Source organism: Eleutherodactylus coqui, chromosome 5, assembly GCF_035609145.1.
Source record: "Eleutherodactylus coqui strain aEleCoq1 chromosome 5, aEleCoq1.hap1, whole genome shotgun sequence".
Classification (NCBI taxonomy): domain Eukaryota; kingdom Metazoa; phylum Chordata; class Amphibia; order Anura; family Eleutherodactylidae; genus Eleutherodactylus; species Eleutherodactylus coqui.
This window is the reverse complement of record NC_089841.1, coordinates 72065489-72081858: the sequence shown is the minus strand read 5'-3', so window position 1 is coordinate 72081858 and position 16370 is coordinate 72065489. Positions and strand designations below refer to the sequence as shown.

At 42.7% G+C, this 16370-nt stretch overlaps 1 protein-coding gene across 1 annotated transcript in view; it reads right to left on the bottom strand.

Moving 5' to 3' along the window:
- Positions 1–4778, bottom strand: part of LOC136627528 (C-C motif chemokine 21b-like) — a 75094-nt gene extending 70316 nt beyond the window's left edge. Inside the window, exon 1 of the mRNA XM_066602715.1 lies at positions 4667–4778. Within this exon, the coding sequence (XP_066458812.1) occupies positions 4667–4769 (103 nt within the window). The 5' untranslated portion in view covers positions 4770–4778. The remainder of the gene's footprint in view (positions 1–4666) is intronic.
- Positions 4779–16370: the final 11592 nt, after the last annotated feature.

The window sequence follows — 16370 nt, the reverse complement described above, 5'->3', positions numbered from 1 at the left end:
AATGCAGCGTCAGATTGGCTGTGGCTCCCCAGATAACGGCCCTCCCCTTACAATAAAATAATACAATAAATATATAAACGCAGGTTTTCAACTACAGAATTAAAGTAAATATAATTTTCATAACAGTTTTATGACGTTCTTGGCAATCACATCTCATGTTTGAGATATACATGATTGTTATGTGGCTGCAGTATATATAAGAACATGTGCTTTTTATTAGCGTCTGTACTAACAGATCTGTTATTCTTTTGGCTGAATCTTCTACACTGTCTTAGCAAATTATGGATGAAACGTTTAATGGAGAAGAAAGAACAAAAAATTACAACCCTGTCCCTCATTTAAACACAAAGGGAAACATTTGCATAAGTCTTGTATCCTGCACCATCTTACTCATAAACTCTGTTATTGTATGATATTAATGGGAACCTGTCACTTGGAACATCCATGGAAATTGGATATTTTCTCCAGCCTCAAGATAAGATTATATAAAGTTAATTAGAACTTGTTTAAAAACTTGAAGTGCACTTCCCAATAAAAACAACACCAAGGCTTTTTAAATAAACTGTTGGTGGTGAGCTCATGTTATCGCCTATTATTTATTTGGACTTTGAACATTCACTCTGATCTACAGATATAGCAGTGCTGATTCAGAATTCAGTTGCACTACATCTGCAGTGCAGATAGACAAACGCCCGTCAGCCACACTACACTAATTGCTGCCATTGACTTTGAACATCGGCTATGCTATATAGTTAGCGTAGCCGTGCTAAGTTGCGCTGAACTGCAACTTTATCACTGCTGTAACCTGCTAGCATGAGGTGCTTTAGCGGTTCTACATCTTTATAGGTAATATGAAATATCAAATAGTTAATGAAATCAGATTAAGTGCACCTTTAATTCAAACTTCTCATTCCCGCCTTCAAGACTTCTCCAGAGCAGCACCAGTCCTCTGGAACGTGCTACCCAAAACTATCCGGGCAATCACTGACATACAAAACTTCAGGCGTGCTCTAAAAACACACCTTTAGGGAAGCATCCCATATCTCCTAAACCAAACCCCTGATAACATGCTCCCTGTCCTAGCAACTGCAATCCCTACTAGCTGCAATGAACTGATCCTTGCAGTCTCAACGATTCAGCCACCACATGGCTCAAGTCTGATGATTGGCTATGAGTATTGCATCCCTCACTCTTCACCTCGCCTGCACATCTCCAGCTCCTTTACCTTCTGTATCACCCCATTATTTGTAGTATGTAAGCTGGTTGGAGCAGGACCCTCACCCCTATTGTGTCCATCAATTGATTACTACATGTTGCTGTGTTGTTTCTATCTTTGTTTTTTTTGTATCTGTTCTCCCTGTTTTGTAAGCGCCGCGGAATATGTTGGCGCTATATAAAGATTATTATTATTATATGTTACAGAGCAGGAAGAGCTGGACAGATTGATATATTAGGTTTATGAATCTTTTCCCACAAAACTATATATTAATGTGGTCAGCTTCTCCTGCTGTATAACATGATGACTGTATGTTTAAAGTGACAGGTTCTCTCAATATTGTGGTATGGTATTGATGCCCGATACAGAATATTAGTCCCACTGCATGAGATTAAGAAAAATTATTGCAGGATGCCATTGGAGTGTCATGTCAGCTTGGGACCTTGTTAAGACCCCCTGGGCTGCCATATTCTGCCTATAAAGATGTGATTTGGAATGTCTTAATAGAATGTCTGCAGAAATACAGCATACTGAAGTATTGCAGGATATTATATAAGCAATCAAACAATCGCAAGATCAAGTCCCCTTTGGGACCTAAGAATAAGTGAAAATAATTTTCTTCTAATAATTACAAAAACAACATTAAAAGTTAATTTTGCCCATATTTATAATAAAAATCTAAACAAAAATAAACACTTATTAATTTTACTGATTTATACAGTAGTTACATGTCCCGCAGCACTATATATTGCTTAATATTACATATCACTGTGTTCATAAAAATCCAATCTGTTAAAATAACACATTATTTATCCCACCTAGTGAATGCCATCATCATCATCATTTTAGTCACTCTGTCTTCAAGAACAAATGTAATAAAAAGCTATCTAAAGGTCATATATACCCCGAATAGTACTACAAACAACAAGCTTTCACACAGCCGCATCGACCAAAAAATAAAACATTTACGGCATTCAGAATATCTCTTTTTAAAGATATTTCTTTTTTTTTTTTTTAATAGCACAAGAAAAATAGTGTAAATTTGGTATTGTCGTTATCACACTGACCCACTGAATAAAGTTATAATATGATTTTTGCTGCAGTGTGTATGCCATAAAATTAAGACCCCCCCCCTTTCACCTTGTGTGTTTTTTTTTCTTTTTATCAATCCAATTTAGAATTTTTTTTTTTACATTTTTTTTCAGTTCATTATGTCATACTTTAAATAGTACCATTGAAAAATACAACTCTTCCTAAAAAAAAAAAACCCCTCTGTCCACTACGTGAATGGAAAAATAAATTTAGGATTTTGTGAACGTGGGGGGAGAAAATGGAAAAACAAAATGGCCGTGTCTTCAAGGGGTTAAAAAAATGCAGTGGTATTTATCTCTTTCCTTCTATGGTGCAGATTTTATGGTTCGTTTCATAGCATGTTTTATACATTAGGCTACTTGTACACAGACGACTAAAAAGTTGCAACCCAGATTCTTGTATTGGTCAGCACAATGACATCCCCATGTGGTCTGATGTGCTGAATACCCCACACTGACATGTACTATTCTCGTCTGAAAACTGGACAAAGATAGGACATGTTGCAATTTTCTTTACTTGGACTGTTCATCCAAGTTAGGGCTCCTGCACACCTGTGTTTTTCTTGCGCGCGTTTTTTTACGTGATATCGCTGCATTTTTTCTCGTGGTTGTCAATGGAACTTTCTAATGTTAAAAACGAATCGCAAGTTGGTGCTTTGTGATTTTTGTGCGATGCGTTTTTAACATTAGAAAGTCCCATTGACAATCGCGTGAAAAAAACGCAGCGATATCGTGTGAAAAGAAAAACGTGCAAGAAAAACACAAGTGTGCAGGAGCCCTGAAAAAGCCCATGTACATACACCCATACAAATGATTGCTATTTCTGCCTGATTTTCAGACACTGTGCCAGTGGCCTAATGGACTAGATTTACTATTGCTGTTGTAGCAGAATTTTGGCACAGATCATTTTAGACATATTTATTAGTGTTTTGCACCAAAAAGAACAGATGTTGCATCCTGCTAGATGCTATAGTTAAACTTATGAAACAAACTTGTATCCATGGACCAATTTCTATGTAATACTGTATCGATACATCTTACAAATACTGATGTCTGCATTTACAGCGTTACTTGAACGTTTACCTAAATATCAATAAGAATATTGAAAAAGAAAAGTCTCTAGAAAAAGAGGTACAAATTTATTGAGTGCTAAATTGCACCATTAGGTGTAAAAAACGGGTCTATAGTACAACCTCCAAGAGGCGGTATAAAGTAGGAAACAATGAGAAGTATGCACTAAAAATGCACCAAATCTATCAAACATCACGTGACACTGTGATTTATTTGGCACATCTTGCCATTTCCCTTTACTAACTTTCTATCAGACAATTAAATAAATTTGCCCCTAAAGCATCACTCTTTATCACAGGATACATTTAGGCCCCCTGTCCACAGGCGTTGCGGTATTCTGTGGCGGATCTCCGCCGCGGGAGCCGCCACCATATCTCCGCCGGTCAGCCCTATCTGAAAGTTAAATCACGCCCGTGGACAGGCACCCTTATAGAGAAATTCTAAAAAGAATGCAGTAACTTAGCAACAACTATGCATGCATTAATATCTACAGTACCGTGTAAAGGTTTCAGGCAGGTGTGGAGAAAATGCTGCAAAGTAAGAATTCTTTTCAAAAATAGAAGGTGCCTGATTGACTCCAAAAGTATTCTATAGTAGGAAAACAACCCCAAACATCCAACCAATGTCCTTAACAACTTTCTACAGCATAAAGAAGAACAAGGAGTCCTGGAAGTGATGATATGGCCCCCCACAAAGCCCTCATCTCATCATTATCAAGTCTATCTTTGATTACATGAAGAGATGAAGGAGCTGAGCAAGCTACATCCACAGAAGATCTGTGCTTAGTTCTCTAACTAGGAACAACCTCCCTGCCGAGTCCCATCAAAAACTATGTGCAAGTCTACCTAGAAGAATAGATGCTATTTTGAAGGCAAAGTGTAGTCACACCAAATATTGATATGATTTACATTTCTCTTTTGTTCATTCACTTTGCATTTTGTTCATTGATTAAAAAAAATAACTATTAACACTTCTATTTTTGAAAGTATTCTTACTTTTCAGCATTCTTCTACTCCACTATCTATCTTTATAGCCAGTTTGACCGTATTTATATATAAAACCTACATGCAGATAAATCAATGAAACATAAAAGCTGAGCACATGTTAGTTATTCATTGAACAGAAAAACAGTGAATTGTGTTATTTATCTAATCAATGTGCTACTTTGTAGAACTGATAACATCTTACATACTACAGACATAGAGCGCAGCTCATCCCTTGTGCAGGTGCTAGGAGTGGAGGACCAGCTGCTCTGTGCCTATAGATGAGCGATGTATATAGTACATACCTGTCAGGCAGACAAGATGACACAGAAGGAGCCCCAGAATGAGCTGAGTCCACATTGTCTTCATCCTGAATGATTTCCGCTTGTGAAGGAGACTTGAGCGCATTGTATGACCTCCCCACTCCTCTGTATTTATACACTGCTGGAAACTATTTATCTTGCATTGGAGCCTGGGGGCTGAATTGTCTCTGCGTTCATTCACTGTATGTGGACACCTTTAATCGGGGTGGAGTCTAGCCTAGAGTCATGTGTTACATTTCGGTGATGATTGCCAGAGGCTGGTATACACTAGGATAAGTAAGAGAATTTTTTCTCCCTTTTAGGGCTTCTTCACACGACCGCATTTGCGCATGATGTCAATGGGTTTGTTCTCATGAGCATGTTTTGCATATAGAAGTCTATGGAATTTGAGCAAATGCGCGAAACACTGCGCAAAACCTCAGGTAAAATAAGACATCTGGAACTCATTAGGCTAAATAGCCTTTTAAACTAAAGAAATCTATATCATCAACTTGTTCACTGTGCAAATACATAACGCTAAGGCTACGATATTGGGGCATACGCTTGTATGAAGCCACCCTTGTCGCTCTTCCTTTAAAGAGTATGTTGACTTTTGCAACCATTTTTTTTTTTTGCACCATTGCATCTATAATAAAAAATGAAGCAGCTTTACAAATACATTTTATGTATACAGTTCCTATGCAGAACTATGTATCTCATGTGCTTCTGTATTTTCCTATGCCTCCTCTTCTACTTTCTGTAAGTTATGAAGAATGGGAGGCAGAGGGAATAAAGCAACATAGGACTACAGAATCTGACTACAGGTTTGTAGTCTATACCGATAGAGATAAATAACTATACATAAGACTCTTTGCAAAGTTGTTTCTCTGTCAGATGCACTGGAGCAAAACAAAATGTGATTGCAAAAGTCTGCATACCCTTAAAAAAACCTTAAAAGGAAAGCCACTGCCAAGAGACATCAGTGCTACGTGAACCCAGTCTTTAAGCCCAATGCCCACGGACGGATTATCACTGCAGAATTCAGACACCCGCCGTGAATTCTGCAGCAATGTCCGTCCATAGACATTCCATGTTAAAAGATTCTTCCCTGCCCACGAGCGGAAATCAGCTGTGATTTTCCGCTCCCAGGGGAGAATCACAGCATGTTCTATTCTGTGCGGAAAATCGCACACACGGCTTTCATTTCAGTCAATAGAAGCCTTCCATCCTGCGGCGAGTCGCTGAAAATCCGCGTCATCGCCAATACGACGACAGCGTCATGCTCTACACACTCGCTGTGGATCCAGATAGGTGAGTATGGAGTCTGTGGTCGGCACTGGATCTGATTCTGCGGCGAGATTTTGCAGTTAGAATCCGACCCAGACATTGGCATGAGGCCTTATGCGTACTAAGAATGCCAATATCTAGCTGCCGCTATTCAAATAATTTATGTTGTGGACATTTATGTAACATTACTCCCAATCTGGTCTGTAACAGGTTGCAGCTGCAAAATATGATGCCAGTTAGGCCTCATGCCCACGACCGGGTCGGATTCCAACTGCGAAATCTCACAGCGGAATCAGACCCGGCATCCCCCAGAGACCCTATACTTACTTGTCCGGATCTGCCACGAGTGTCAGCCTTGCGCGCACATGCAGCGCAGCGCATGATGCGCCGATGCTGGGGTATGACACGGATTCCCGCAATACTTCCGCTGTGCCCACAGTATCGTGGGACGGATGGCTTTCATTGACTGCAATGGAAGCTGTCCATGCGTTTTTCCGCACAAATTAGAACATACTGCGACTCTCCCCCCCATGAGCAGAAAATTCGCATTTCTATGCATGGACATTGCTGCAGAAATCGTGGCGGGTGTCTGACCGTGATTTCCGCAGCTATAATCAGTCCATGGGCATTCGGCCTTAAGGAGAGGTTTTACACCAGTTCAGTCGAACAAACAATGCTTTACTGAATGTATATAGTAATTAATAACATGCAACGGTATTATTTAAACACAAAGCAAACAGTTTACTAACAATCAATTAAGGCTCTAACTCAGTCTATAGCCTACAAACAGGGTGTCCTTAATATTGTGCACACAATATAGATGTTAGGACCGGCAGCTCTCAGGGTATCTGCGTCCGCACCTCCGGTCCTATCACCCGAGCTGATCGGGTGCAGCGCAGGGGAGCTCCGGTCTTGGTGACCTCCCCGGGCCGCTGGGGTTCCGGACACTGGCTCCGGGCACGTGCTCCTGGGCTCAGGGGGCGGCGCCTGGGTGGTCAGTTGCTGGAGATGCGGCGATGCAGTCCACGTTGCCATGACATCCTGACTAGCAGCATCTGCACTTGCTGCTGGATGTCTGGGATCTGCACTCGCTGCCTTTTGCCCGGGTCTGGCTGCTGGCAGGCTCCCCGCCCCAATCAGCTGCTGGGCGGGAGTTCTGACAGCATTTAAACGTGCCTGTTTCTCTCCAGCATTGCCAGTGTATGCTTGTCTCCAGGCTACACCCGCGTTATTCTTATCTAATTTCCCGTTGTGACCCTCTGCTTTTGGACCTGACTCTGACCTTGTCTGATCCCTGGTACCGCGTATTCTCCTGTTGCCGACCCGGACTTCCTGACTTGCCTCTGTGTCTGTTTGTCTCGGTATTTGTTTGTAAGTCTGACCCCCTGCCCCGCTTCCCTAGTGAGTATAGGGACTGTCGCCCAGTTGTCGCCCGGGGGCCTAGCCCAGGGGGGCAAGTAGGTAGGGACAGGGGTTGCGGGTAGCTTTTAGGGACTTCCAGTGCCCGGACCCCAGTTCCGTGATAATAGAATTATCACAGCCAATAAACAGATTATCCTGGCCGGGGGCAAATAGCTCGACAGATGCAGGCTGACAATAGGAGTCTCCTCTAAAGTAACTTAGTCTACCAAATGACTAAATCTGCGAACTGAAATATGCAATCACTGTCCTCTGAGCAAATTTTAGCACAGTGGCTTTGTGGAGTTTGTATGGTGATAAAGTCAGAATAATCCATTTTAATGGTGATGAGCCCAGATGATGGTACTCATGGTCAGTTATTGTAGCAGACGTTTCCTTGGATAGCTAGCAGACCTTACTCCGGCACTCATAGTGCATTCCCATGAACGTATATCGGCTCGGTTTTCACGCCGAGCCGATATACGTTGTCCTCGTGTGCTTGTGTGTGTGTGGGGGGGATGGAAGAGCCACGAGCAGGAACTGAGCTCCCGCCCCCTCTCTGCCTCCTCTCCGCCCCTCTGCACTATTTGCAATAGGGAGAGGCAGGGCGGGGGTGGGGCTAATTCTCAGAACTTAGCCCCGCCCTGGCCCGCCTCTCCCCATTGCAAATATTGCAGAGGGGCGGAGAGGGGGCGGACGCTCAGTTCCTCCTCCTGGCTCTTCCATCCTCCCCCCCCCCTGCACACGAGGACAACGTATATCGGCTCGGCATGAAAACCGAGCCGATATACGTTCGTCTGAATGCAGCCTCATGTTGTAACAACTGCAAAGTGTCACTCGAAGAATCTAAGTTGCACCATCTCTCCCTCTTTGGTACAGGAAAAATTCAAATTGCAACCTCTTTCCCTCACTGGTAAAGGAAAATCCAACTCTCCAGCGGCACTGAGGCAGCTCACTCCTCACAAGGCTCTCTGCAAAATCTGCTGAGTCATGCCAGAGCCCTTTTATACCTAGCCTATCAGTCAATCAATGGGCTGCTCAGGTCCTGTTAATCCACAGTAGCAAAGTTAGAGTAAAAACAGACATTTAACCTCTCTGAAGGTGCTAGCAGGAGCATTCAGTATATAAAGTCTAGCAATAGTATTATATATATATATATATATATATATTAGTTCAATACAAGCACATCACAATGCTTCATGACTTGATATATGTCTTGCTGTACTGCAGCGATCAGTTATTTGTCCCCAACAGGATATTTGTTTAACTGTGTTATATTTTATACTAATCCTATCAGTGAGCCAAATTTCATTCTCCATACAAATCCATCAATTCACCCTAGACTTTATAAATGGAAACCCCCCAGCAAGGAATAGCAGTTAATGGAGCTATGGACGGAAGCCCATTCATCACATTACTCCACAACGGGCAGGTCGCAACATTACTCTATATCAGGAATGTGTTGGATGTGATCTAGTAAAATATGTGAATTACTAGTCTTATAGGAGGTATAAGCGACATAATTCATCACTTAAAGGCTCAGTCACATGAGCAATTTTTTTCACGCATGTATAAGTGTGATTAAAAAAAAAAATCGCATACCGCGTGTAGAAAGATTGCGTGACCGGGTCCATTGACACTCATATGTTCTATCTTTTGCAGGTACGACTTTTAAGCCCATGTCAAAATTGCACATGTGACCGGAAAGCATTGGCTCTATGTAGATGTGATTTAAAATCGCGCCTATACATGGCTTACAAATCGCTCATGTGACTGAGCCCTTAAATGGATTCTTTGGGTTCCTATGAAGTTTAATAAACTCCAATGATAATCCACTTGTTAATGTGTGTTGTGATGCAGACTTACAGTTTCTTTACTCTGCTGCAGTATCCACCTGAGATGTGTATGCCTTTCCATGGACAGAGTGATAGCAAAAAGGCTCTATCATGCTATAGATGTGGAAATCGGCTGGTTGGTGACGGGGGTCTGCCCTCTTCTCCTGCAGGCAGCTATCACCTGGCATCCTCCTGGCAGATCCCACCCAAATGGCCTCCACATGGCATTATAAATGGGGGGGGGGGGGGTGTTGTGTAATACATTGAATATTCCTATTGATATGTCCGTGACACCAGTGCTTTACAGTGTGAAATGTAGTGGGTGATGAAAATGATGAATAAATCACACCAAGCCAGGGTTTAGTAAAATAAAGGTGATTAATTATTCTCTTTTGTTTTTCTTTGGTAATGTAGATGATAATCGTAATTATATGGGTGTACAGTACATTCAATCCACAGCAATTATACACTTTTAACAAATCCACAAACTGGGGACCTATATGTATGGGCTTCCTTTTATAGCCTTCTAATTGAGCCTCCTGACATAAATAGTCTCCAGGGAAATGCCAATAAGAGATGGTGTATAGCAAGGGGGTTTTGTTGTTGGTCTGCCACTAACTCTCTCTCTTCCCTATCCGACCTGACTCCTCTCTCTATTCTCCTTTGACTGGACACACTGACTGGACCAATTGCCACCCACAGCGTACACACGCTTTCTTTAACTTTCCTCCCATGCGCTGCTCTGCTGTCTATAGGTAATTGGTGCTCAAATCACAGGCTTTAACACTCCTGTTACCTCATCATTTAGCTGCCAATCAGAGCTGCCTGGCTCATTCTGGTATCTGAACAATCGGAGCTGTGTCTTTCGGCAGCCAATGGGATAGGGCTGGTTGCCGGGCAGACTGTAACTGCAATGGTCTAAAGTTGGCAGGGATGGTGCAAGTGGGAACCTTAGATTGTGTCATGGTGGCAGCCACCCAACCTTCAGCGATGACTCACACAGCAAGCGGATCACGCGACAAAGGGGGTTAGAGCAATTGTCATGTGATGCCAGTACCTCTAAGAACAATGTTGTTAAATAATAAAAAGTCCAAGCCAAGTCAGTTTGTGCAGAACCGGAGGTACACAATTTTACTAAAGCTTGCAAATTGAATAAAGCAACATCTACGAAAGCAGTTCTGTGAACAGTAGAATCCAACAGTAGCTTACACAGTGGTTTAATGACAATAATGACAATCCTTATTGCTGTAACTTTCCCTCTCGCCGTTTACTTCTCCCTGTCCTCTTTGTATAGCTGCACTGGTCAGTCTAAGTTATCTGAACCTAGCTGTAAACAGTTGCTTGTGGAGGAAACTGCTGGAGCTTGGTGGAGGAACACTGACTTCTCCCTGTCAAAGTGGCTAATCACTCACGATACCTGGGCCCGTCTCCCTGTTCCAGTTGCGTGGGGTCTGCCCTTACACCCTACCATCTTGAAGGGTGGAAAAAGACTCTCCTGTGGCCAGCTCCACTACTTATCGTCCATCAGGCGCAGCGGGACAAGAACCGATTTCCATTGCTGCGATCCGGTCACTAGTTCCCATAGCACTCTGCCCAGGAACCAACGTACCACACTCAGGGACGACTTCCTCTGAGGCTTCCTTCCTCCCCCTTCTTCCATCTCTTACCTACTGCTTCTTTTACCGCCGGTTTCCCCTTTACTCCTCCCACTCTGCTGTCTAATCACTCCCCAACTCGTCCCCTCAACCAATCCTGAAGAAGTGATAGAAGATAGAACACTGTGTGAGTTTGTGTAGCTAACACACATACAAGCACAGGTTAAACTACACCAACACCAGACAACAACCTGCTAATGATACACGCGGACAGTCTATATGAAACAGGACACCCAAATAGGCGAAAACACACAAGAAACAAATTAATCACCTAAGTGACGTGGGGGCCCCTATTTCGGGTAACTACATAACTAGCTTTATGTAACAGGACTTATTAAGCTGCCGGTTAACCCCTGATTGCCCAGGATGTTTTGTAAATGCCACAAAATAGAACAAACATTTTGTAGGCCCCATTTGTGGGCCACTGCATAGGTCTCTTTTCTATCTGGTTCTGTGTGTATTTTGCACCAACAAAACTGTAAGGCATCATTTGCACACACACACAACTGCATTTCTGCATTTACATTTTACAATGCAGATGCGCTCTGGCAATGAGATACGTTCGCATGTTGCATACACTTGCCAACCCATTGCTTCATAGGATGTCATAAAATGCATTTTGAAAATCCAAATGGAATGTCATAAAAACCTGTTTGCTACAAAATCCTAAAAAGGTCTTATGAACATCAGTGCTTGGGGGTTCTGTTTTCCTGCTGTTTTGAGGAAGTAGAAAAATAACACCATGTGGTTGAATGGATCCATCTTATGAAAGAACCAAATGGACCCCATTGGATATAGTGAAATCCATTCAGTTTCCAGCCAGGCTTCCAGCTTTTTTACAGGTGCAGCACTATTGGAATTCAGGTTCTTTAAGCGGCCTCCAATGCTGATGTGAATGAGCCCTTAAAATTCAGAGTGTGAACATACCATAGTTGAACCAGAAAGCAAAGCTTTCAATTAGAATATAGTCACACCCACAATAAGCTACTAGCCATTGTCAACCTTGAGGAGGCCAATAGGTAATAAGTTCCTATCCAGAAATCCTAAAAAATATGTGGAATGCAGTTTTTATATAAGCTCCATGTCAATGACTTCTATAAACTACCATACAAGTCTGATAAAAGGAACATGCCGTGTACAAGAGGGACAGAATTACTACACTGACTGAAATTGATTTATTAATCAGGCATTTCGAAACACAAAGCAATACAGACATGAAAAAGTCAATGTATACTTTCTTTGCATAACGTTTCATTATGTAGCTGTATTTACATAAAACCAGGAAATAGCTTTACATTTCTTGCTTAGGCTAAAAGGCGACGTCCGTCCCGTAACCGAATGTTAATTGACCCAACGCATCTAAAATAAACACTATGCAAATAGTTAAAGTGGTTGCGCCAAGATTCAAAGGGCCCTGTGACGTGGAACAATTGTTATCATAAGCTAAATTATAAGCTAAATAATGAGGTGGCTTAGGCCAGGGTCAGGCCATTGTTTATTTCTCCAACAGCTTTGAAATCAAATGTAAAGCCTACATTCTTTACAGAGGTGTAACTTGTAGTTATTAAGCTCAAATACAAACTAAGCAACAGGGCCCTGACTACAGTAAGCTGCTACTACTACAGTACTGGTGTAAGAGGCAACCCTAATGGGTTAAATGTTACCATAGAGATGGACTGTGACTTGCACCAAAATGAACATGTGTGCCAATATTTGCACCAAATTTCATCCTAATGGAACTGAGCATGCTCAGTAGGAACTTTCTCGAGAATGGAGCCTTGCTGAGCAGAGTGAGCTGGGATGCTGCTGAAGCTGAGCCTGAGAGATCAGTGGGGCACCTGGACAGCGATAAGGATCTATGGAAAACTTGGTAGAGGAGTACTCCCATGTGACATATTGTAAGTGAGGCTAGCTTCAATCTGACAAAAAGGTGTGTACACTCTAAGGCCGCCTGCAGACGAGCAGGTTGGATCCCGGGGCGAGAATTCTCGCCGCGGGACCCGACCTGAGCGCCTACAGAGACGAGCGTGTACTCACCCACGCCCGGCGGCCCCGGCTCTTTCATGTGCCGGCTGCCAGGCAGCCGGCGCATGCGCAGACTGGAGCCGGCGGCCGGGTGAGTGACGTTTCTGTGCGAGGCTCTGCGAGCCCCGCACAAAAATAGGACATGCCGCGGTTTGTTTGCCGCAAGATATTTCGCGCGGCCAAACTGCAGCCGTCTGCATAGGAGTGCGTATTTTAATGCACTCCTATGCAGGCTTTCAGTGGCGGAAATTCCACGGGAAATCCCGCCGCGGGATTTCCGCCCGTGTGCAGGCGGCCTAAGGGTGCTTTCACACTTGCGATCGCGATATTGCTGCGTTTTTTTAACGCAACTGTCAATGGGACTTTCTAATGTTAAAAACGCACCGCACAAAAATCGCAAGTTTGTGCTTTGCGATTTTTGGATGTGTTTTTAACATTAGGAAGTCTCATTGTCATTCACGTTAAAAAAAACAGAGATATTGCAATCACAGGTATGAAGGCTCCCTTAGGGGGCCTTCACACTGGCGATAAAATTGCATGGGTTTTGTGCAATGTGAGAGTGAGTGAAAACACAGAGTTTGTAAGTGATAAATTCCGAGCTCCAACAGGCAGAGGTGGCCTACTATTGGAACCTTAATCAGAGTCAAGCCTGGATTCTTTTAGACAGTTTTGTTTGCATTTGTGCAAACTGGGTTTTTAAATTGGCAAGCAGCGGAGGGTGAATTCTCTAGAAACGAGCTGTTTGAATTGATCCGTAATTTTTTATTCTGTTACACCATGTTGATGTCTGAACTGCATTATTGATACTGTGTTCTTCCAGTATTATTATTATTTCCTACTAAGGGCTTCTTCAGACCGGCGTATATCGGTTGGGTTTTTTACGCCCTGCCAATATACGCTACCCCTCTCTGCAAGGGGAGGAGGCAGGTCGGGAACTAGTGCACTGAGCTCCCGCACCTTCTCCGCCCCTCGCCACTGATTGCAATGGTAGGGGGAGGGGCGGACGGAACTTAGCTCCGCCCTGTCTGCCCCTCCCATTGCAAACAGTGGTAAGGGGCAGAGAGAGGGCGGGAGCTCAGTGCACAGGCTCCTGTCCCGTCCGACCCCCTCCCCTTGCAGAGAGAAGCAGCGTATATCAATCGGGCGTGAAAACTCGACCGATATACGCCTGTCTGAATAAGCCCTAAGTGCCAAATGTTATTTCTCATTGTGCATCAAGTATTAATTCAATTATTTAATTAGACATTGGTGAGGAATATTGCTGTAAAAATTGGTTTGTTTCCTTTTGTCATTATACAACTATTCTTATGCATTTATGAATTCTAAAATAAATATTATATATTTTTTTTGTAAGTCCATCTTCTACATCGTATCCTGAAACCTGCATCGTGACCCACCACTCATGACACTGGTCTCCTCATAAAAGGAAGAGGACTTTATGGTCCACCTACGGCTCTAGGGCCCAGGTGCAACCATGCGCTTTGCACCCACTATAGTTACTCCCCTGATTCTCTGGGTTTTCCAGTGTGAGACGCTGCATCTAACAGAGCGGTCAAACAAAAGGGTATGCCCTTGTTATAACTCTGAATACAGTGCAGTACACAATATAACAGACCAGGTATAGACGGACCAACAGTTTTCAGTGCAAATTTGAGAAATTTGCAACAGTTCAAACCAGCATTTCCCACCCAAAGTTCCACAGTCCCACAACACATCAGAACTTCAGTATTTTTTCTGAACAAAAATGAAAAATTTTATTACATCTAGCAGATGCAGCAAACCCTTGGCATGTCCGCTAGAGGTTCCACCACTGACACATCCCACCAAAGTGGGGGCAGAAACCAAAATTGGCAGCAGCACGCAAAATAAATTCACTATCAGAGGTATACAAACCTATAATCTAACCACATTAAATAATGCAAGGTTCTTAGTATATAATTTGATCAAATTACATTGGCCCATCTACCAACGTCCAGGTGACCAAGCTCTCAGATGGGTCCTAACATTAATACCAGGTGGATATCTTAACCTGGGAAAGCTGAGTTCCTACCTCTCAAATTGCTCCTCTCTTGGGACTAAGCCTACAAATAAACCGGGGAGGGTAGGATACTATACAGATGTTCCAATAGGAGGGACAGGAGGTAAATGGGCGGCAGGTGTGCACGACCCAGTGAAGGCAGCCAAAGCTTCACAATATTTGTATAGAAAGAGAAAAAAGAGGGGGTCAGCACTACCCATTGGAAATATATCCCAATAGAAATGTATAGGTGCACGCTAAACCATGGCTGCAACATACAGTAGAGGCAGAAACCAAAATTGGCAGCAGCACGCAAAATAAATTCACTATCAGAGGTATACAAACCTATAATCTAACCACATTAAATAATGCAAGGTTCTTAGTATATAATTTGATCAAATTACATTGGCCCATCTACTAACGTCCAGGTGACCAAGCTCTCAGATGGGTCCTAACATTAATACCAGGTGGATATCTTAACCTGGGAAAACTGAGTTCCCTCCTGTCCCTCCTATTGGAACATCTATATAGTATCCTACCCTCCCCGGTTTTATTTGTAGGCTTAGTCCCAAGAGAGGAGCAATTTGAGAGGTAGGAACTCAGCTTTCCCAGGTTAAGATATCCACCTGGTATTAATGTTAGGACCCATCTGAGAGCTTGGTCACCTGGACGTTGGTAGATGGGCCAATGTAATTTGATCAAATTATATACTAAGAACCTTGCATTATTTAATGTGGTTAGATTATAGGTTTGTATACCTCTGATAGTGAATTTATTTTGCGTGCTGCTGCCAATTTTGGTTTCTGCCTCTACTGTATGTTGCAGCCATGGTTTAGCGTGCACCTATACATTTCTATTGGGATATATTTCCAATGGGTAGTGCTGACCCCCTCTTTTTTCTCTTCCCACCAGAGTGGGCGAGCATGGCTGTTACTGTAAGCCTCACTGGTAGCACTGCTGTCTTCTCTCCTTCCTAGGTATGTTCTCTTCTCTGAATGTGAGTATTGTGTGGGGGAATGTTGAAATATTGAATGTGATTACATTTTCTGGTGAGGGGATCTGAATTCATATAGGGACCTAAAGTATGGGGACAGATTCATTGAGGGGTCTGAAGACTGAATTCATTGTGGGTCTAACATATGAATATATTGAGGGTTTCACAGCGAAATTAACTTTGCTTTATGGGGTCTGAATTTATAGTGAGATGTAACATCAGAATTAATTTTGAAGTCTGAGGTCCGGAGTCTTAATTAGTTTTGCTGTGTCTTGCTCATTACTTCTTTTTAGCCTTTTAATCTTACAAAACAAAATTAAGTAATTAAAATGGGTTCAAACACGCAGAGTTACTGCAAATTTTCAGTTTGGAAATCAGCAGTAATATATATAGTACAGTAAGTCCTTCACAGAAACCAGAGCATGCTGCAGATTTTATAATCCACAGAATACTTATTCTGTTTCACTCTTTGCAATGCATGTAACACATGTGGATT